Source organism: Lontra canadensis, unplaced genomic scaffold (genome assembly GCF_010015895.1).
Source record: "Lontra canadensis isolate GAN:19392208 unplaced genomic scaffold, GSC_riverotter_1.0 scaffold73, whole genome shotgun sequence".
NCBI classification, from domain to species: domain Eukaryota; kingdom Metazoa; phylum Chordata; class Mammalia; order Carnivora; family Mustelidae; genus Lontra; species Lontra canadensis.
This window is the reverse complement of record NW_022631067.1, coordinates 2,664,312-2,684,258: the sequence shown is the minus strand read 5'-3', so window position 1 is coordinate 2,684,258 and position 19,947 is coordinate 2,664,312. Positions and strand designations below refer to the sequence as shown.

The 19,947-nt window shown below is 58.1% G+C and overlaps 1 protein-coding gene across 1 annotated transcript in view; it reads right to left on the bottom strand.

The window, feature by feature from the left end:
• COL4A1 (collagen type IV alpha 1 chain) overlaps nucleotides 1–19,947 on the bottom strand; it is a 133,668-nt gene that overhangs the window by 11,656 nt on the left and 102,065 nt on the right. Inside the window, exons 25-45 of the mRNA XM_032881049.1 lie at nucleotides 18,287–18,478; nucleotides 17,553–17,721; nucleotides 14,741–14,833; nucleotides 14,548–14,652; nucleotides 12,776–12,873; nucleotides 10,904–11,054; nucleotides 10,366–10,479; nucleotides 9,540–9,707; nucleotides 9,362–9,451; nucleotides 8,419–8,571; nucleotides 8,152–8,250; nucleotides 7,953–8,042; nucleotides 6,797–6,936; nucleotides 6,243–6,369; nucleotides 6,070–6,150; nucleotides 5,589–5,687; nucleotides 4,482–4,532; nucleotides 3,515–3,700; nucleotides 2,802–2,935; nucleotides 1,701–1,773; nucleotides 865–936 (exon numbers count right to left, since the gene is read on the bottom strand). Of these exons, the coding sequence (XP_032736940.1) occupies nucleotides 865–936; nucleotides 1,701–1,773; nucleotides 2,802–2,935; nucleotides 3,515–3,700; nucleotides 4,482–4,532; nucleotides 5,589–5,687; nucleotides 6,070–6,150; nucleotides 6,243–6,369; nucleotides 6,797–6,936; nucleotides 7,953–8,042; nucleotides 8,152–8,250; nucleotides 8,419–8,571; nucleotides 9,362–9,451; nucleotides 9,540–9,707; nucleotides 10,366–10,479; nucleotides 10,904–11,054; nucleotides 12,776–12,873; nucleotides 14,548–14,652; nucleotides 14,741–14,833; nucleotides 17,553–17,721; nucleotides 18,287–18,478 (2,485 nt within the window). The remainder of the gene's footprint in view (nucleotides 1–864; nucleotides 937–1,700; nucleotides 1,774–2,801; nucleotides 2,936–3,514; nucleotides 3,701–4,481; nucleotides 4,533–5,588; nucleotides 5,688–6,069; nucleotides 6,151–6,242; nucleotides 6,370–6,796; nucleotides 6,937–7,952; nucleotides 8,043–8,151; nucleotides 8,251–8,418; nucleotides 8,572–9,361; nucleotides 9,452–9,539; nucleotides 9,708–10,365; nucleotides 10,480–10,903; nucleotides 11,055–12,775; nucleotides 12,874–14,547; nucleotides 14,653–14,740; nucleotides 14,834–17,552; nucleotides 17,722–18,286; nucleotides 18,479–19,947) is intronic.

Here is a 19,947-nt window from a genome sequence, read left to right as displayed (position 1 = left end):
ACTGGTACAAACTGGCCACTGAGCTTCGGAGTCCCTGGCAACTGCCCGGTGACCCTCCACTGTACAGGCCCAGCAAGGGAGGCCCCGTCCCAGGGAGCCCAGCCACCCCCGGAGGGCTGCAGCACACGCGCCGGGAGGGTTTCTTCTCGTGCTTCTCTGGAATCGGCCATAGGTACGTTACAGCCACGGGCCTTCATTTCCAGTGATGCATACACCTAACCCCTCTGCGTGACCGCTCTGGAGAGATGGGGGTGACCCCGTCCACAGGGCCTCCGCACAGGCCTCACCCCAGGCCTCTCCTGCTCTCCACACATGGCCTCCACATTTCTTCCCCATTTCTTCAGTTCCAGACATTGTACTGCTCGGTGTCTCTTGAAGCCTGATTTTGAAAATTCAGCACAGCCCTGGAAACACGTCGGCCCAGCGGGAACCAGGACAGGACGCTGGCTATTTTTCCACCATTTCCCCCCGAGACTGGCCTGGGGTGCGGGAGCTGGTGCAACCGCGATGGTGGAGAAGCCGAGGCACAGTCTTCCCTATGCAGAGCTCCGTGCTGCCCAGCCCCACGCAGCCCGTCGATGCGAGGCCGAGCGCCTCCTGGGACAGCTGCGTGGTGGGGCTGCCTGCCTCCAAGCTGCGTGCTGGGACTCTGGAGTCTGTCCTGCCATCTCCTCCAGATTTACCCCCAGATAATGACCCTGACTTTCAAGACATGTAGGAAGAATGTCCTGACAAGCTACCAAAGAATTTTTAATCAACTATTTCCTAACGATACTCAAGCCTCTGGCATCCGCAAAACCAAACTCCCCAATTCTGTGCGTTCGAGGCGTGAGTAAGGCCCCACCAGCACAGCAACGCTCTTACCTTTACTTCCCGGGAAGCCTTGGTCCCCGGGATCCCCCTTCACTCCCTGCAGGCCAGGGAGGCCTTTCTGACCTGGACGAAAGAAGAACATGGTCTGCGCGGAATTCCCAATGATGCGCAAGCTGGGCACATGCGAGCTCACGGGCACACACACCTGCACACGTGCACACGCGTGTGCCCATTGCATGTGTGTCCGCCTACACGCACACGCAGGTCGATGTGCACCCACGGCTACATGCGCACACACACACAGTGAACAAGCTTTCATTTGTTCTCGGGGAAGAAAAGAACAACACTTCCGGTCAGCCGTGTAAGACTTCTAACGAAATGATTCTTTCCAGAACCTAGAAGTCTCATTTTCCCCAACATCCAGCAAACTGCACAACCATCACGAACAGTGGTGCGGCACAGGATCCTGTTTTCGGCCACAACCTGGTTCACCCATATCCCCAGATAGACCCCACGACGCCTGCCAGCGGAGGGCTTGTTTGCTCCACCTGCCGTCCGGATACACCGGATTCAGCAGCAAAACCGCGGTGCCGGGAAGCCGAGAGGCACCAGTGAATGTCCCCTAATATGTTAATAAATTCATGAACGCCCCAAGCCCCTGATTTCTCACTGATACACAAATGATGGAGATAAAAATGATCCACTGATTCTGAATGAGAAAATCAGAGTGTTTTATCCAGCCCTTCACAGGGCGAGGCTAATCGGGCTGGCCCGGCACAAAACAGCGTGTTTAAAATGAAGAGAACAATGTCTTGCACGGTAATGAGGCCAGCCTGTCAACGTCCAAGCGCCAGTGGTCAGGTTTGGCCCCTCCTCTATTGCTTTACCTTGAAATCCTGGCACTCCTGGAGGCCCCATGTCACCCTTCGAGCCCGTGATCCCTGGCGAGCCACCAATCCCCTAGACACACAAGGAGAAGGTCAGCCAGGAAATGCTCAGGACACGGTAAGTCTGTCTAGCAACCGGCTGGTCAGGGGGCTGGGCCGGGCCCTCAGCGCTCTGCCAAGGAGCCCTGTGCACAAATGGGGCTGCGCATTCTCGAGTGACGTGAGAAGAATGACGGGTCTCTAGCGCATCTCCACGAGGGAGCTGGAAGCTGAAACAACACGCTTCCCGTCACAGTGCCTCCTCCCCTGTCCCTCTACGTGTTCAGCTCCCTGGCAGGGACATGCCGTGTGTCCTGCCGTCCCCAGCCCGCAGCAAGGTGCTGAGGACAGACCCAGGCCTTCCTGAGTGCGTGTCCCCACAACAGATCAACCTTTCCGCACCAAACTACCTTCTGGAAGCTGTCCCCCCAGCACTCAGGCATTATGCATGTCCTTTAGAATGAACTTGATAGCTTATCTGAAGCGTGATTTTAAATATGGAGAGAAGGAAATGCAGAACCAAGGAGGTTGGTTTTTCTTTATAAATACGGCATCACTCGTGTAAACCTATTATCTCATTTTTGGGTTACTTCAAAATACTTCCTCCTCTAGCTCCTTTCTCAGTATACAGTGAGTCGTACTGCTTCTCATGTCTTTGTTTCTTTGCTTCATCTTATTTTAAAAAGTGTCACGATGACAACACATGCACACAGATGTGTGTGCACACACGGGGACAGGTGCGCGGACGCAGACAGCCACTAACGGCCCCAGAACCAGGGAGCAGCCTGCTCTTCCTGAGGCTTGCTGCTGGCATCACGGGTGGACCCAGAGTTCCGGCCCAGGCCCCGAGCCGCAGGCCGCAGCCATGGGGTCCCAGCTCCCTGTGACGGGTCTGGTCACCAGACTGGGAAGAACGTGCGTGTGGGCAACCGTGATGCTAGGAAAGACGGCTGCGGACCAGCAGCGATCGGGAGCCCCTGCGGGGAGGACTGGAGAGCGGGACACCCACATACATGCACACACAACACACACACACACAAGACGGACACACGGACAACTCACAGGCAGGCCCTGGAATCCTGGCTCTCCCTTGGGTCCTGGGGTTCCGGGGGACCCCGGCCAGCCTGGGCTTCCTTTGTCACCTTTGAGTCCATCAAGCCCAGGGAGCCCCGGAGGCCCCATAGGTCCCGGAAGCCCTAATGAGAGACACAAAACGTCACACATTTGGGGTCAGAGGGTGATTTTATGGACAAGTGTCATTGGGCTTGGCTGGCATCATCTCCACCAACTGCCCCTCCCCCCATGGGGACAGCAACGCTGTACGAGCTGCGGCAAACGCGGAAACCCCGGCGATCATGAAGGGAGAGTCTGCTCGACAGGCAGCAGGCACTGACACGGACGCCCCGACCTCCATGCCCAGCCCCGCTGCACAGTCGTCTCGGGGCAGAACGGGGCAGCTGGGACGCCACCGGGTGTAACGTCGCCTCGGGGGACGTTTGTGCCCCAGCTTTTCCGATAACGTCTAGTCTGCCTCTAATCACTTGTCACATCGACTGACCTCCTTGACAGAGACAACCTGGGAGGGGCGACAGTGACCCAGCGGAGCACAAACTAAGGGGCCCCCGACATCTGAAGCAGTTTTGAGCTGAAGTCAAAGCCGCAAGTTTCTAAATCAGAAACTCGGGCGGGGACTGAAGCGTTCCCTTCACTCATAAACGCGCGTGTTTGCGCCTTCTGTGTCAGCCCCGACTCTCACCCTGAGGAGACACACTTACCTGGCAGGCCGGGCTGACCCTGTGGGCCCCGGTCTCCCTTGGGTCCTTCCACAGCGTGGCCTGGAGCTCCAGGTAAGCCCGGCTGTCCTTGCGGCCCCGGGGGACCCATGAATCCTTGCTCTCCTTTGGACCCGGGGATGCCTGGGCTGCCGGCTTGTCCCGGGAAACCCACATCGCCCTTTGAACCTGAACAACGACAACAGTTTGTGATGGTGGAAAAGGGCAGGGAGAAGAGAAACCACGGTACAGCGACAAGGAGGGAGTGGCTCCAGGAAGGCATCAGGGGACAACAGCGCTGCATGCCGTCTCCCTGCTTTACTCGGTGACACACTAGACCCTGACCGGGGTTGACCTAGAAAAGAGTGAGCTTAGAATACAATAGCCCAGCTGTCATTCTTCATACCTTTAACATGTTTTTAAGGATTTTATTTATTTATTTGAAGCCCACAAGAGAGCAATGGGCTCAAAGGCAGGGAGCCTGATGTGGGGCTCGATCCCAGGACCTGGAATCATGACCTGAGCTGAAGGCAGACGCTTCACCGACGGAGCCACCCAGGCGCCCCTGTTTTTTAAAGTTTTTTAAGGTAAGAACTTGTAGGGGAAAAAAAAATCCCTGCAGATGTAGTCTCCAAGATATTACTCCAAAGTTGCCAATTAAATACCAAAATTCTAGGATGACTTCAAAGTTATCAAGAAAAACTAAGAAGGCAAAGAAACAGTCATTGCCAAAACCGACCGCGGGCCCCTCCTTGCGATTCTTGCCTTGTTTTTCCAGGAGACAACGAACTGAAGCACAGTGCCCCGGGTGGTGGTCTGTCAGGGGCCAGGAGCCACATGGACAACACGGACCCAGAGCCAGCACCTGTCACCCCTGCCCACGGCCGACTCGCAACCAGAGACCCACTCTGCTGGCGCCACGTGCGTCCGCCCTTAGTGGGGAAGGAAGAACGTGTTTTGCAAGTGTTACCTTTCTCTCCTTTGGCCCCTGGAAACCCTGGGAATCCTCTTCCAGGCAGACCTGTGAGTTAAGGGTCAGAAGTCACGTCCACATTTCCTAAGACGGCTGATCTGCACATGTGCGGGTACAGCACAAAGCAGTGTCAAGTCCGTGTGCCAATCCCGCACGCTCTTTATGGGACACGTGGGAATCAGTTCATCGCACGTGTGAGCAAAGTCCCATCCCATGCCCACGGCTGTGCTGACAGGCCCTGGACCGGGTCCGTAGCAGTGAGCACTTTCCCGAAGGCCCTGGCGGCACGGGACCACCACGGCATTTAGTAGACACGATCTGTACAAGCGAGTACGCATTTCCTCCTCCCGTCTGGAGACTAACAAATTGGCTTTTCTCAGAGGACCATCCAACCAGCAGCTGTCCTCGAGGGAGGCGGGGAGAGTCACAGATGTCCGGGGCAGCAAACACTGGGGAGCCCAAACCCGTGAGCAAGAGGCTCGAAAGAAGCCAGAAGTGGGGGAAGGAGGTGTGGAGGCATTTCCCGCGCTGCGTTAGGAGAAAATGAACGCCGCTGGACAAACGCGCGGCACACAGAATAAAACAACGAACTTTAGAAGGGGCCAGCCCTGACCACAGGAAATGCCCCCGAGGCCCCTCTCCAGCAATGCCGCCCACCTCCGTCCCCTGACTCGCAGTCACCGATCTCAGGCTGTCACCCTCTTGCTATGTGCCAGGGCTACCACGGCTACGATTCTCATTCCTCCAGCCTGCAGCCTCCCCCCGTGAGGGACAGGAGCAGAGTCGGGGACAGGCAACGCTCCTGGGGCCATCTCTCCAAAGGGGGACGTGCCGTGCAGAGGAGGGAGAGCCTGGGCTCTCTCACGTGTCACCGGGAGCTCAGGATGGGTGCCCGCAAGGCTGGTGGAAGAAATGCACGCCCCGTGCCCCTCTTTTTCCCCAAGCCCCTCCCCCATCCACAGGAGTGTTCAAACAGCTGTAAGGACACAGGGGTCAGAGGCCACTTGGTGCCCAGCCCCAGTGACTCAGCACGGACCGGAAGTCCGAGATATGTTGACCCCCGGGAAGCCTGTCATCCCGAAAGGGAGCAGGAGCCGAGCGTACCTGGTTCACCCTTCTCTCCCGCCGACCCTGGGATTCCGTCACTGCCAGGCTCCCCTTTCTGGCCAGCGGGGCCCGTGGGGCCGGGCTTCCCAGGAAGACCTCAGAGAGAAGAGGCACATCGGTCAGTCAGGCACGGACGCTCTCATGACACCCGCTCTGCACACCCGGACACTCCTCCAGGGGCTGTCACAGCGGGCATCCCCGAGGAGCAGGCGTCCCCCCCCAGGAATGCACATCAGACTCCCACACTGACACACAAACCAACTCTGGAATCACCTGGACCCAGCGGTAGAACCAGCCCCCAACTGGTGGCCAGACCTCGGAAAGACCCCGTGAGCCCCCCACACTTGGCTTGTTCATCTGAAACGAGGAGGGCAGGGCCCCCTGGGGACATTCTGGGATCTGTAATGTGCCACCTTGAGGGAGGGTCCCTGGCCTCATCCCTAGGGCCCTTGTCCGAGTTCAAAAAAGGGGTCTCTACCTGCTTCTCCCTTGATGCCGGGAATGCCGTCCGATCCTGGGAGACCTTTGTCCCCTTTTTCTCCGGGCAACCCAGGGCTTCCTAATGGGAGATACAAGACACCAAAATGCTATCAGTGTAAGTCTGCCCATCATCTTCGAACCCGAGCTCAGGAGGAGGCCCGGCTCACCTACCTGGGTAGCCGACACTCCCCGGCGATCCTTTGGGGCCTGGGGAGCCGGGGACCCCCGGTATGCCAGCGCTTCCTTTCTCTCCCTTCTCTCCAGGACTCCCCGGAAAGCCTGTGACCCCTTGATCTCCCTGTGAGCAGACAACGGGCCCATTCATTTTATACCTGTGCCCAGAAATGGGTCTGGGGGCCCTTTCTGGGCAACAGTACGTGTTTTGGTGCAGTTAACATTGCACTGGAGAATTCCATTTCCAGCTTTCTAATGAAGAGTGAAAGTCCACGTCTGAAAAGCGGGGACAAATGGGAAACCCGGAACAAAAGAGCCCATTATCGGTTTCTGCTCTCCGCGGTCCTCTTCACCCTTGCTTTCCAGCCCGGAAGAGCCTGCTACCCTGCCTCTCCCACAGCCTCTAGATCCTCCCAAGGAAGGGGCAGTGGACAGAAGGCAGGAGGAACAACACAGAGTACATCAGCGGATGCCGTGCTGCGTTATGAGGGATTTCAGGGCTGAGATGCTCAGAGGGCCGGGAGGGGAGGTTTCCAAGCAGGGGCTGTTACCTTGTCCCCAGGACGGCCCGGAATTCCAATGCCAGGTAGGCCCGCCTGTCCTTTCTCTCCTTTTGCTCCCTTCTCCCCGGGTAAGCCAGGGACGCCCTGCGGGCCAGGGATTCCAGGCACCCCCTTTTCTCCGGGCGTTCCTACAAACACAGACAACTGAAGCGTGAATGTGTGCTTAGCGGGTGCCAATGTTCAAAACAAAAACGCACCTTGACAGCCAGCAAGAACAAGTGACAGCACACGTGACCCTTCATTCATCTCTCGGCTACACAGGCAGGTGCCATGCGCCCACAGCACCCTAGCGCCCCACGAGAAAGCACTTGTCCTGGCTTCTAGAGACCCTCGTTTCATAGAGAGAGAAGAAATTCAGGAACCCCTCAGCATGGCCGCTTTGGCACCAGTATAACCAAGGACTTCTGTGTTCTTTCTTCTACAGTCAATGCGCATTTTCCAGAAGAATCAGAGGGGCCGTGGGGCGGGCCATCCAGAGTAAATATACCTGGTTTCGTAACGTGCACAGGTACCCGACCTATTTACAAACGGGTCAACAGCAAGCTACATGTCTCTACGCGAAATGGGGGTCCTTGGGCGCCCAGTGAAGGCCTAGGGAGGGCCAGAGCAGCCAGCTTCCTGCCTCCGCTCTCCCTTCCCTGCGGGTTCTGAGAGGCACCAGCCCCGCACTGGCCTGAGGCCGGCGCTCTCCGCCTCTCCCCCACCCCCTCACAGGGGTGAACGCTGCTGGCAGAGGTGGGGGCCAGTTCAGGATGGGGCAGAGGACCCCCGAGGACTCTTCCAGGCTCCTGCCAAAGGGAGCTTGTGGCTGCCCCAGACATGTGGGGACCCAGACTGCAGGGGGGGGGGGGGGGACAGTGCCCGAGCGGACAGTCACCTGGAGGTGACAGAAAGCGGCCCATGTTTTATTTTACTGAATTGTCTTTTTTTTTTTTTTTCAAGCAGTGGTCACTGCATCAGCTGAGCACCCCTGATCCCGCGGCCGGAGACCCTACAGGACCGAGGATGGATGTACACCAGGGTAAAGACACGTGTGCCCAGACTATGGCCTCGGGGCGACGCAGGTTCTCCTGCAGACCTGTCCCACCAGAACAGGCACATTCTTTTCTTCACAAAGCAGAAGCTACCCTTGAATTCAATGTACCTGGCAGGCCCATTCCACCAACCGATCCTTTGGGTCCAGGGAGACCTGGAGCGCCCGGGGTTCCACCTATGCCTGGGTCCCCCTTAGGTCCTAGGATAACAGAGAAGGACCTGCAGGTTAGTGCCTAAGAGAAGGGCTGGCTGCCACTTCCCAGTCACGAGCTCCTGCCGCAGGGGGGACCTGGAACTTTGCTCCGTACCTGGCTGCCCAGGATGCCCAGCCTGGCCGTCCTTTCCAGGCACTCCCGGGGTTCCAGGGTCGCCCCGGGACCCCTTCTCGCCGGTTGGTCCAGTTTGCCCTGCACATCACAGAAGAAAAGGGCTGATGACCCGCGGCTGCTTAAAGGGCAGGCTGTTGCCGAAAGGCAGGCTGGGCTGCTGTTACCGCACAGAACCGATCCAAGCGCGGCTGGACACCCCCCACCCCAACCAGGCCCTCCGCCCCCACCAGGCCCTCCACTGGTCACCTTTCTCTCCTTGGTCTCCCTTCTGGCCCTTCATGCTGCCCATGTGCACCTCATCCATGGAGCCCGGCTTGCCAGGGAGACCCACGTCTCCTTTGTCCCCCTTAAAGCCAGGGTCACCCCGGGGCCCCGAGGAGCCCGGGAAGCCGTGGTCCCCTGCAGAGGAAAGATAAGCCCCAGTGAAACGTGGCCAAGGTCTCGGAGGCGGTGACGTGGCGTGGCGCGCCTTCTGCTAAAGGAGGCAGAAGAACTCGAGGCCTGAGTCGCGGTACTGGGTGAGGGTCTGAGCCACCCCAGAGAGGCGGCCCCGGGCAATGAGCAGCTCGGCTGTTTTTTAAAAATTCAGTGTTCGCTAATGACTCTACTGCACAGGTGACTCTGCCTACTACCGGTTTAAATGCGCTACACTTTCCCTCTTTCCTAAAGACCTTCATCGCGTCCGTCCGCGGTGCCCTTGATTCCACACAAAACAACATGAATTTTCTTGTTCTCCTAAACAAATGACCATTTCTAGGTCTCACAAAGTCAACTTGTTTAAAAAAACACACATATTTTAGACCAATTTCAAATAATAGTGTAAGAAATAAAAATGAAGACCTGTCAGTTTGCCCAGTTTGCTAATTTGGTGCTAAGGACTCCATTCCTATAAGCTTGTAGGACAGAAGATCCCACCGATTCCATAGAAACAAACTCCAACACGCCAACTAGGAACAGCTGAAAACCTGTCTTCCGTCTGGTTTTAGGCAGAGCACAGCACCTGTCCCCACAGGCACCATACAGCAGGAGTTCCCACCAGAGCAGGGGGTCTTCCCGGCCCTCACGTGACCTTTTATACCTCCTTCCTCTGCTTCTTGCAAGGAAATATGACCCCAACTGCTTAAGAGCTTCCAAGAGACACGGAGACATGGACATAAAATGGGCTCTTCTAGAAAGGCCTGCTCCTTACCTTTCTCTCCTGGTAATCCTGGCAGGCCCGCTGGTCCTGGGGAGCCGGGCTGCCCCGGGGTCCCCATGACGCCCATCTCCCCCTTGGGACCTGTGACCAGACAGAAAGACTGTGAGTGCTCGCTGCAGGTGTTGCGGGGTCGCGAAAAGACCGGGGCCAGAGTTCACAGATCGTTTACCTGGAAACCCAGGAACGCCAGGGGTGCCCTGCTGTCCGGGGAGACCAGGGAGCCCCGACTGTCCCGTCAGGCCTGGTAGCCCTTGGGACCCTTTATCTCCTTTGGGACCTGGCATGTCCAGGCCTGGAAATCCGGGGAAGCCCTTCTCTCCTTTCACTCCGGGAGGGCCTGAGGGGACAAAGAGCAAGAGTGGAGAGTGGGGTCTGCAGGGAGCTCCGCGGGGCACTCCCGGGGTCAGCGGGTGCCGTCTGCAGGGGGCACGAGAGCACCCGTGCCCGTGCTGAGGGCTGGGATGCTCCCACCGTCCCAGGGGGCGGCAGCTGGGGCCATGGGGCGGTCCTGGGGGCACAAGCCCGGAGACCAAGCCCTCGTCTCTGCCCTCAGTGGGCAGCAGTCACCAGCACCCCTAGGCCTGTCCGCAGCATTCGCAGCCCACCGTGTTCTTGGCGGCCCCCGGCACGGTCTTGGATCCGGGACTGGCCACTGGAGGCAAAGGCAGCCCCGAGCCGGGGACCAGTGAGTTGACGGCACCCACAACTTACGAACCCCCCACGGGAACGTGAGATGGAGGCGCCGGTCATGTTGGGGTAAATGAAAAGGTCACCGGACGTACAGCTCTGGCGCGCAAACCAGGCTCGGTGGGAGGAAAACGAAGACGCCCACGGCTCTTCATATGAGTGAGCATCAGCCCGGTTCCCACGAAGCAGAATAGCCCCGGCCCCGCTTACTCAGGAGGCAGCACTAATCCCAGTCCAGGCGCACTCCCTGGGCCCCCCCTCCGGCAACATGCTCTGGGGAAGCAGTGATTGCGGGAGAAAGTCGTCACCTGAGGACCCTGGCGGTCCCTGTCCTCCAGGGGGTCCCATCGCACCGGGTGGGCCAACTCCAGGGGCTCCTGGAGCTCCTCTGGGACCTTGTAATCCAGGCGGCCCTGGGTCACCTGGGCGGGAAGAAACTGTGAGTAAACCGCACACACACCGTGGCGCATCTCAGAGCACGCGCTACCTGCCCGCAGAGTAAACCACAGAGACACTAGCCGTAAGCACCAGCCTCCCACGACCTCCATCGTTCACTCAACACACGTTTACAGAGCACCTGGCGGGGGCTCTGCAGACGCAGAACAAACAGTCCCGGCCACCCTCTGCGCTGGTCTGTGAGAGTCACGTCGGGGCGCTCGGGCGGCCCAGCTGGGTACGCGTCTGACTCTGGATTTCAGCTCGGGACGTGAGCTCAGGGTCGTGAGATCGAGCCCCACGTGGGGCTCCCCGCGCAGAGAGGAGTCTGCTTGGGGTTCTATCTCTCCCTCTGTTCTCCCCCTGCTCTCTCTCTAAATAAATACGTACAAATCTTTTTTAAAAAGTTACCTCTGATTCCCTGAAGGCCTGGGGGGCCGACAGCACCGTGCTCTCCCGGGACGCCCGGTCCCCCGACGTTCCCCTTCTCCCCGGGTGTGCCGGGAATGCCGGGAATGCCTGGCAAGCCTTTGAGTCCTGGTAGACCAACTCCTGGCTCCCCCTGGAAGGTCCGGAAGCACAGAGAAGCTGGCTCACCCGCAGCGCCCATGAGCTCACCAGGCCCGGGCACAGGGGCAGACACCAAGGAAGACCCACGTCCAGCAACCCCTCGCCTGCAAAGCCCTGACACACGTGATCGTTCCTTCTAGCCTCACAGCACGTCGGAGGTGGCTCATTCCTATTAGTTTTATTCTAACAAAGGAGGAAAACCAAGGCTCCCCACAGCTGAATGCCCTGTCCAAGTCACAGGGGCAAGGCTCCTGCCCAGGGCCCGCCCTCTGCTCTGCCTCGTGTCTGTGAGCAGACAAGTCTGAAGGACAGACTGAAGGCCAGATGGGATTTGTGACCAGCGTGCGGACACATTCTGAACAGGGGGAGGGTTCCAGGACCGGACCCGCACACCGTCCACTCAGATTTTCCTTTAAACCAAGGCTTTCACGTGGAATTAAACATGTAAAACGATGATGTCCTGAATCTGCAGCCTTTGGTAAAGGCAGGCAATGGAACACAGAGTACTCCGTGGGCCCGAGGGTGCGGGACACAGGCCCTGAGAGGCGGTAGGTGTGCACTGCGCCACAGTGACCCTCTGCTGTCCAGGGGGAGGGACACCTGCAGAGGAGGGGCAGTCCTGGAGCAATGGGGACTCCTCTACGTGTCCCAGCAGCAAATTCGCCAAACAGAAGGAACCAAAGCCAAGGGGTTTGAGAAAAGGAACCAGACTTTAAACCACAACCAGATTCCAATCCCAATTCCATCCGCACGAGTCTCACATGTTAAGGTGATCGGCACGGCACCCCTGCAGACTGGGTTTCCAACCAACGCGGGTTACGGGGAAGTGGTCTCAGCCACAGGGAGCAGGGCCACCATGAACTTAGGTGTTTTGAGAAGGATGCTCCCTTGGAGTCACTGAGACACACTGTCTCTGTGCCCGTGCCTGGTCCCCATAGCCCCTACCTGTCCGTGTGCCCTGTCCGGTCCCCAGAGCCTCTACGTGCCCTCCCAGTAGAAAGGGAACAGGCAGGATAGCTCTTCTGTTGGCAAAGTGAAACTACTGCCCATGGCCCTTCCTCTCATTCCACACGATGCCTTCTAGCAATTTCACTTCCCTTCCTTCTAACCGGACCAGGAAAAGACCCACCTCTTGGTCACCTACACTTGCTGAGTGGCTTTTCAAGTGTCAGCGAAAGGCAGGGTGTCTGAGGCAAGGAGAGTCCCCAAGTCACACGAGCCCAGGGGTCCCCGACTGGGGCCATTTTCCCCCCAAGTGACATCTGGGAATGTCCAGAGACAGTTCTGGTTGTCACGACCAGAGGAGGGTGTACGGTGTTCCTCTGGTTTCTGTGGGTAGAGACCACGGAGGGCGCGGCTAGAGCCCCACCATGTCCGAGGCAGCCCCCGCCACAAAGAATGACAGGGTCAGAATGTCAGCGAAACTAGACTCTCCCGGGGGGCTTGCACACAGTTCTCTCCTGCCACTCCCCGTGAGACCCACCCTGGACCCTGAGACGTGGTACACACGCAGGCAAGCACGTACTCAGACCACTGGGATGAATGATTCCCCCAAAACACGTCCCATGTATACCTTCCTTTCCACTCTGTGCTATTTCTTTAACCAGCAAAGCAAACTGATCCAGTACACCCCATGATGTTAACGCGGCATTTATGTGTCTAATCAATAACAAGGATGAGGAAACAGCAACCCAGGGAATGCGCAGCACCCACCTTTTGGCCGGGCACACCCGGACTGCCGGGTAAGCCATTGAACCCCGGGCGGCCTGGACTGCCAGGAGGCCCCACATCCCCAGGCAAGCCGTCAACACCTGTTTGGAAGAGTCACAGAAGTCACTCACCTTGTGTGAAATAATGCTATTCCACACAACAAGGAGACTTTCGAGGAGGTTCTAAGGAGAGCGCGAGGCCTCATCAGCTGTCAGGGGAGCCACTGGCACCTGCTGGGGCAGCCTGGTGGCCAGGGACTCTGTGCCACACCTGCCGCCCTTCCTGCCTCTTCCCCACCATCCCCTCTTCCCTTCCTTTTGCTCAGCTTTCCCCCCGCCCCCCCCAAACAAAACAAAGACCACCGCGGCACAAGCAGCCTGGGGCGGGCCCCCCGCTCTGCCGCACCAAGCATGGCCTTGTTCGGGAGCCCACCCGGCTCCCCTAGAGCAGACCCACGTCTTCACAGGACGCCTGGGAGGCCGACACGCTCCGGTGCGAGCAGCGCCGCTATGGGTTCTCAAATGCGGCGCCGCCCCACCGGGCGCATGTGGGGCATTTAGAGACTGTCTGGGCCCCAACCCCAGAGGGCCCGATGGGCGGACAGCCACCCCGAGGCTCTGCTGTGCGCAGCAGCCCCCCTGCAGGATGTGGAGGTCCATGACGTGCGGGGGTCTGTACGTGTGCGGCGGTGCATGTCCAGTCACACGTGCTGTGGGGCTGGGGTCCCCGGGGTCTCGTTGGAGAGCGCCCCTGACTGCCCACCAGCATCCGCGTGGCCCGGCCGCCAGCCCCCGACGAGGAGACCCGACCAGCTAACTCTACCGCTCAGGCTGGCGCTATGGTGCTCACAGGGGACAGGGTGGGGCTCGGCACCGTCCCCGTGACCCAGAAGGGTCTTTGAGGCCTTCTGCCCTTTAGCCAGACACACAAGGCCCCGTGCGTGCGAGGGTGAGGCATGGCGTCTGCAGGCGCTTGCAGGCCGGTGGCTCTGCCAGCAGGTATGATGCGGCCTGAGCCTCTGGGTGGGAAGCTGGGAGCCCAACAGCTCTTCCCACTGGTTTGCACACACGGCCAGTACAACTGGGCTCAGGACACTGGCCCGAGCAGGAACGAAAGGCCCCTCGTGTCACACAGGGCCTGCTCCGTCCCGGACCGAGGTCCCTGATGGCGAGTCCACGTCTGTGCCCCGCCCCCACAGTGGGAATGACAGACCCACGGGAACAAGAGAAACGGTCAAACTGTCCTCCCGGCTGGCCCACGGTCTCCAGAGAGAAGTTCCGGTTTAACGTACCAGCGCCTGGTATGGATGCAGGCTCTGTGGCCTGGGGGGCTTCTCCCCTGAGAGCGAAACCCCGTCCCACACGTCCCCCAGCTCCCTTCCCTCCGATCCACCCCCAGCCCGGCACGGAGCCCGGCTGCTCCGCGTACCCCCGGCACGGAGGAGGAGAACACCCAGAAATGCGGCTTCCGCTGCTCCCCGGGCAGCTGCCGGGTCCTGACGTCACAACCCCTCCTGCTGGGCACCACGTCCCCCACCTCCTCGGTGCCCACATCCACTGTCCTCCAGACTTCCGCTGGCTCCCCAAAGGGCAAGTCACTAACTCAAATAGCGTGTTTGCACACATTGCCTCCTCTCCCCGGGAACCATGAGAATGAATGGAACGGCCACGACCTCAGGGCCCACCAGCCAGGGAACAGATGTGCCAGTGGGGCTCGAGTGGGCCGTGGGCAGAGCAGTGGCCCCACTTAGGGGCCGGCTGGTCCTGCAGGTTTACCTTTGGGGCCAGGGGGCCCTGGAAATCCGATTCCAGGCTGGCCAACAGTGCCCTTCTCTCCTGGGAGGCCCGGCCTTCCTGGGGTTCCAGGAAAACCTCGGTCACCTGTTGTGAGCAAGACCAACAGTCCGTGTGAGAAAAGCCGGTCACTGTTCCGAGCGCAGCTCCAGGCAAGCGAGAGCACAGAGAGTACCTTGCGGCCCGGGGAAGCCTGGGGATCCCGGAAGTCCTTGTGTTCCAGGGGGACCCGGTAGGGGCACAACTTTTCCTGCTTCACCCTTGGGACCTAGGCAAAGAGCAAAGACGCCATGTGAAAGCCCACGTCCCGTCCCAAGCACGCTGCGTACCTGCAGGGCAGCCCTCCACTTCCTGCTTCTCCTTTTCTAGAATCTTTCACAAGAGCTCTTCCTCTTTTCCACCAAATTTAGAGCCAAAAGGACCTAGATGTTTGACCTGTGAATTCCCTAAGAATCTAAAATAAGAATCACGAAAATCTAGGAAATCTATAGTAACGAGAGGTGAGCTGACCCTGAGTGGTTTCTTGATTCGCCTGCCTGCAAAGTCAAAACGCTTTCAGTGTTCTCCCCGGATGTATCAGACAATCGCAGCTCCGCACTGCTTTGAGGCAGACCTCAATTATGTGCGTCTGGTGGTCAGTTATCTTGAGGACGTGCTATGTGAGTGAGTCAGCACAATCCGGACGGCTGTGCACCCTCTGGAGCAGCCCCGGACAGGACGTGCAGCCCAGCCTTGGGCGCCCGAGCCCAGGAGATCCACTGGGGCGGGGGGTGAGGATTCAGCGCTCAGGAAAGACCAAAGGCGTCGCCTCCAAGCCGTGTGCACGGACTCTTCACACGCCCTACTCAGATGCAAGACACATGGGCCTCCCAGGCACAGCCGACACATTCTTTCGCTGCAGACTCAGAAACGCGCTTGCTATCAGTTCCAACCTGGGAACGGGCCTTTAATGTCAGCAGAGCAAACGTGGCTCTGGCACATCAAAGAAGCCTGTGCTTCGAATCCAGAGGCTGCCTGGGTCTGGACGGCGAGGCAAGCCTACAAGCCCACAGTACGCAGACAGCTGACCAACAGCGCTGTCGACACCTCCGGAAGCTTCTTCCTTCCCTTCCTGCTGGGAGGCCTCTGTCTCCCCAGCTGGTCTTTCTGACCGCGTTCCTAGCCAAGAAGTGCCGGATTCCTTTGTGTGCCTCTGCAAGTTTTCAGATTCAAAGTACCCCGGAGATGCTGATTTTGGAGTCAAGAGCTATGGGGGGGGAGAGGTCAAAAGTCCCTTTTTCAAGATTGGGTGGGGGGGGTCCTTCCTTAGTCAAACCTAGGATTTCTCTGCCCCCAAAGGAGTCAAAAAAGAAATGTTTCTGGGATCTTCTCTAGATCGCGAACAAGAGTCCGGGAAGTCATGACTGGGCGCTAGGTAATCACCAGGCGCACAACCAACGAGAACAACAGTAAGAAATACACAAGGGCCCTCTGCTCGTACTTGCAGCGAAGACAGGCTAGCACGCCCCGTGCTGGAGAGTATGAGTTGGACAGTACGCTGTGATAAGAAAGTAACAGTTCCCGGAGGCACAAGAATGGATAAAACTCGGGCTGGATATATAGCTTGTGACAGAATTGGCAGGTCGGTGAGCACGAAGGCCGTGCGGTCGTCCCCCGTTATCAACGGTTCCACAGTGTGCCTGTTTCCCCATGGTCAACCGTGGCGCAGCGCAGAAGGTCTACGGTGACCGGACACCGCGTACGTGCTCACGTCTTTCACCTCGTGTCACCGCACCTCAGAGGCCTTCAGTCCCGTCGCCTCGTCCCAGGAGGAGGGGTGCACGCGGGGACGGGAAGGTGTGCTGACAGCAATGTTCACGACACCGTGTGATGTGCGTTCTAGTTCATTCCTGGTTCTTCTTGGTCATCTCCTCCTGGGGCCTAACTTACATCTTAAATGTTGTCATAGGTCTGTCTGCGCGGAAGAAACCTCATGTATATGGGGTTCAGTACCGCCCTGGCTTCTGACTTCCATGGGGGTCCTGGAACGTGTCCCCCAAGTATGGGGGAGCACGTATCATCTGATTCCTCTTCCACAGTCCTGGTTGGCAGCTTTCGTCACGTAGCTAGTTACTACGTGGTTCAAGCCTTACCAGCCCCACAACTGTGACCATCCAAAGCCCTTTTGTTCATTTTCACGACTTCTAGGACATTTCTTAGTCCCGCACTCTTCCTTCCCTCCTCCACGCCCACACACTCCTGGCCTCTGCTCTCACAGCCCGGGGGTCCTGGGGAACTACCGACATGCTCGGTTTCTCGCCTGAAGCTTATTCCATGACCTGTGCCCAGGAGCCTGCCATGGGCCAGGACGGGGCCCACCCCCTGACCACTTCTGTCCCCTATAACACACAGGGCGAGGGGGCAGTGAGCACGCCTGTGGGAAAGCCTTGCCCCGGCCTCGCTCAGCCAAACCCTGGTGGGCAGTACACAGCAGGAGGGCAGGGTCACGCTGGCCTCGGGGCCGGGGAGGGGAGGCCTCGACACAGACCCGCAGGACACACGGTGCACAAATGACGGAAGCCGGCACAGCAAACGGCAGCGGCGGGCAGAGACCACCGGGAATCCACCCATAGGCCCTGGCCCGTCCGTGGACAGGTGAGACCCACCTGGCTTGGGAGACACAGAAGCCCACGTGGACTGCTCACCAGGGAAACACAGAAAATAGGTAAAGAGGGAAAAAACAGGCTCAGGCTGGTATCCCCTGCACAGGAAGGCCCACCTGACCCGGGAGGCTTTGTCTCCTTATTAGAACAAAATCATCCATCAGTTCAGCTGCTTTGTCGCCAGATTCTTCACATCACCTGGCCCTTCCCACGCACAAGTCTACAAGGTACATTATCACCACGGAGGGCCCGGGCCAGGCCACCTTGTGGAAGAACGGACACCCGACTCCCGTCCCCACGTCGGGGAGCCCAGTGCTCTGAGCACCCGAGGTCCTCAGGCCTCACCTGGCTGGCCTGGGGAGCCAGGGTTCCCTGGAAAACCCGCTTGTCCTTTGTCGCCAATAGGGCCAGGAAGGCCAAACCCTGGAGGCCCTGGAGGGCCGGTGTCACCGCGACTGCCGGGGAATCCAACTCCCCCGGGGGGGCCACGCTCTCCTTTCAATCCTACCGACCCCTGACATGCAAAGAGAAAAAGGAACGTTATCAGCAGACACACCCGCACACGGCCATCTGCAGTCCTCTGCCATCTGCAATAAATAAGCACCAGAGTCCGACTGGCTAATGCCAGCCACGGCCTCCCGTCCTCCACAAAGGTCAACTAGCAGTTAATAAATGACACCAGCATTCCTATGCAAGCTGGGCGGGCACCCTCCCTCCCCGCACAAGGACACACTTAAAAGAGGGGAGTATTTGTATCTGGAACCTTCTTTTTAAGGATAACTTGCAGGCCACTAACACTAAACTTCACCTCCCATCTGACATCCAAATGTCTAACACACCAATGCCTTCCCGATGGCCCGAAATGCGTCAGAAGACACCCGTGCCCTGTCTCCACTCTGTTCCCATCAGCAGCATCAACGCCTACGGCACCACACAAGTCTCCCCAAGGACCACAGAACATCACGTGTGACAATCACCACCCAAATGAAAATGCACAGATACGACTCAAATAACTCATTTCTTCATTCTTTGCAGGTCCGCTTCTACGGTGGGCATTCCAAGTCTGGAAACAAACATACCGGGGAGCCTTTGGGGCCGGGCAGACCCGGATGGCCGTCTCTCCCAGGAGACCCTGCTCTGCCTGGCATCCCAGGCTGTCCTGGAAAGCCTGGGTCTCCTTTGTCTCCTTTGAGCCGTGCATCGAAGTAAATCTCGCCAGGCTCTCCCTTGGCTCCCGGCTGGCCCATCAGCCCTGGTGCGCCTTGCGGGCCCTACAAGCACAAAATGGAAGATGTTGGTGCCCAAAATGAGCCAGCACGATTGTCACACAGCCAACAGTGATATTAACAAGTCACCTCCTTAAAAAGTGGCAGTATGGTCAAGCTTATTTACTTTCTAGAAGCAAGTCAATAGCTCTGTGACAAAGCCATGATCTGACCTCTCACTTGTTGTTTCTCTTAAAAACACTGAAAAAAGAAGTCTTTCCTAGGTATTACAAACAGAGGCCAGGTTGGGGTGGGGAGAATGAGAGTGTGGCACTGGGAACCCAGCTTCTGGGACAGCGCAGGGGAACTGGCTTGTCTCCTCCAGCGGCTAACATTTACGAGAACATTCCAGCAAGTGCTGGAAGCGGCTGAGTGAGACTTCTGGGGCCAGGAACTAGAGAAAGGGCTTCCAGTGCGGACGGGTGAAGCGTCTGAGGGCAGGACGGCAGCAACGGGGAGAGGAGAGTCTGGGGAGCGAGACCGGCCAGCGCCAACACCACTGTTTTGAGCAGTCAGCAAAAGAGAACGGACTTTCCCAGGAGACACACCCTAGTTCCTGGAAAGTTAAATCTTCAAGGAACACCCACACCCACAGATGGTCTCTCCTCCAGCCTCTCTGAGAATTGGGGTTCACGAGGTTTTCAAATACTTGTCTCAAGCACTCATTCCCTGAGGCCTGAGAAAGAAATCTCTCGGCCTCCCTGCTGACTTGGCAGGATGCAGACTCTTGGACGAATCATTTAATTCCAATTCCTTCTCACACACTCCCTCGGAAATGGCTCTTGGACGTATGCGAGTCACATGTGCCCACACCCTTCTGTGTGGGTGTGTAACACAGAGGAAGGAGCTGGGAGACAAGGGACAGACCCAAATTCCCACAATCTTTAGATTTGAGAGTGGGCGCCGTTTATCACCCGCCCACCACGTGTCACAGCTCTCACGGCACACCACTCCTGACTCAGAACAGGTGAGGGAGCGGACACTCCCAGAACCTCAGTGGGGCGGGTGGGGGAGGCATGGAAAAGTCATGACTTAGTTCGAAGGTGCTGTGGCATCTCATAGCTTTCTCTCCCGAGGTAACACTAGCTCCCACGCATCCTTAAATCGAGCTCGGCTGCGACTCCCCCGTGAAGCCCTCCATGACATGTGTCCTGGGTTTCCGCGGTGAAGGCGACAGTCCTCGTTACACAGACCCCTCTCCTTGCCCATCTCTCTGTCCACCGGTCTGCGGGGTGCTGGGGGCGGGCCCGAGGCTTCCCAACTTTGCGCACTGAATGTCTGCAGTGAGGAGGTACTGCAGGAAGTAGAAGTCGAACTGGCAATATTTGCCCATTAGAAAATAAACCCCAACGTAAGGAACTACAACTGATCTCTAGTTTTCTCAACCTGGAAGGCTCAGTGTTACTTTGCAGTGATCATTCGCAGCTTGATACACAGTTTTCCAGGCTGTGAGCGCACAGTGCTGATCCACCATT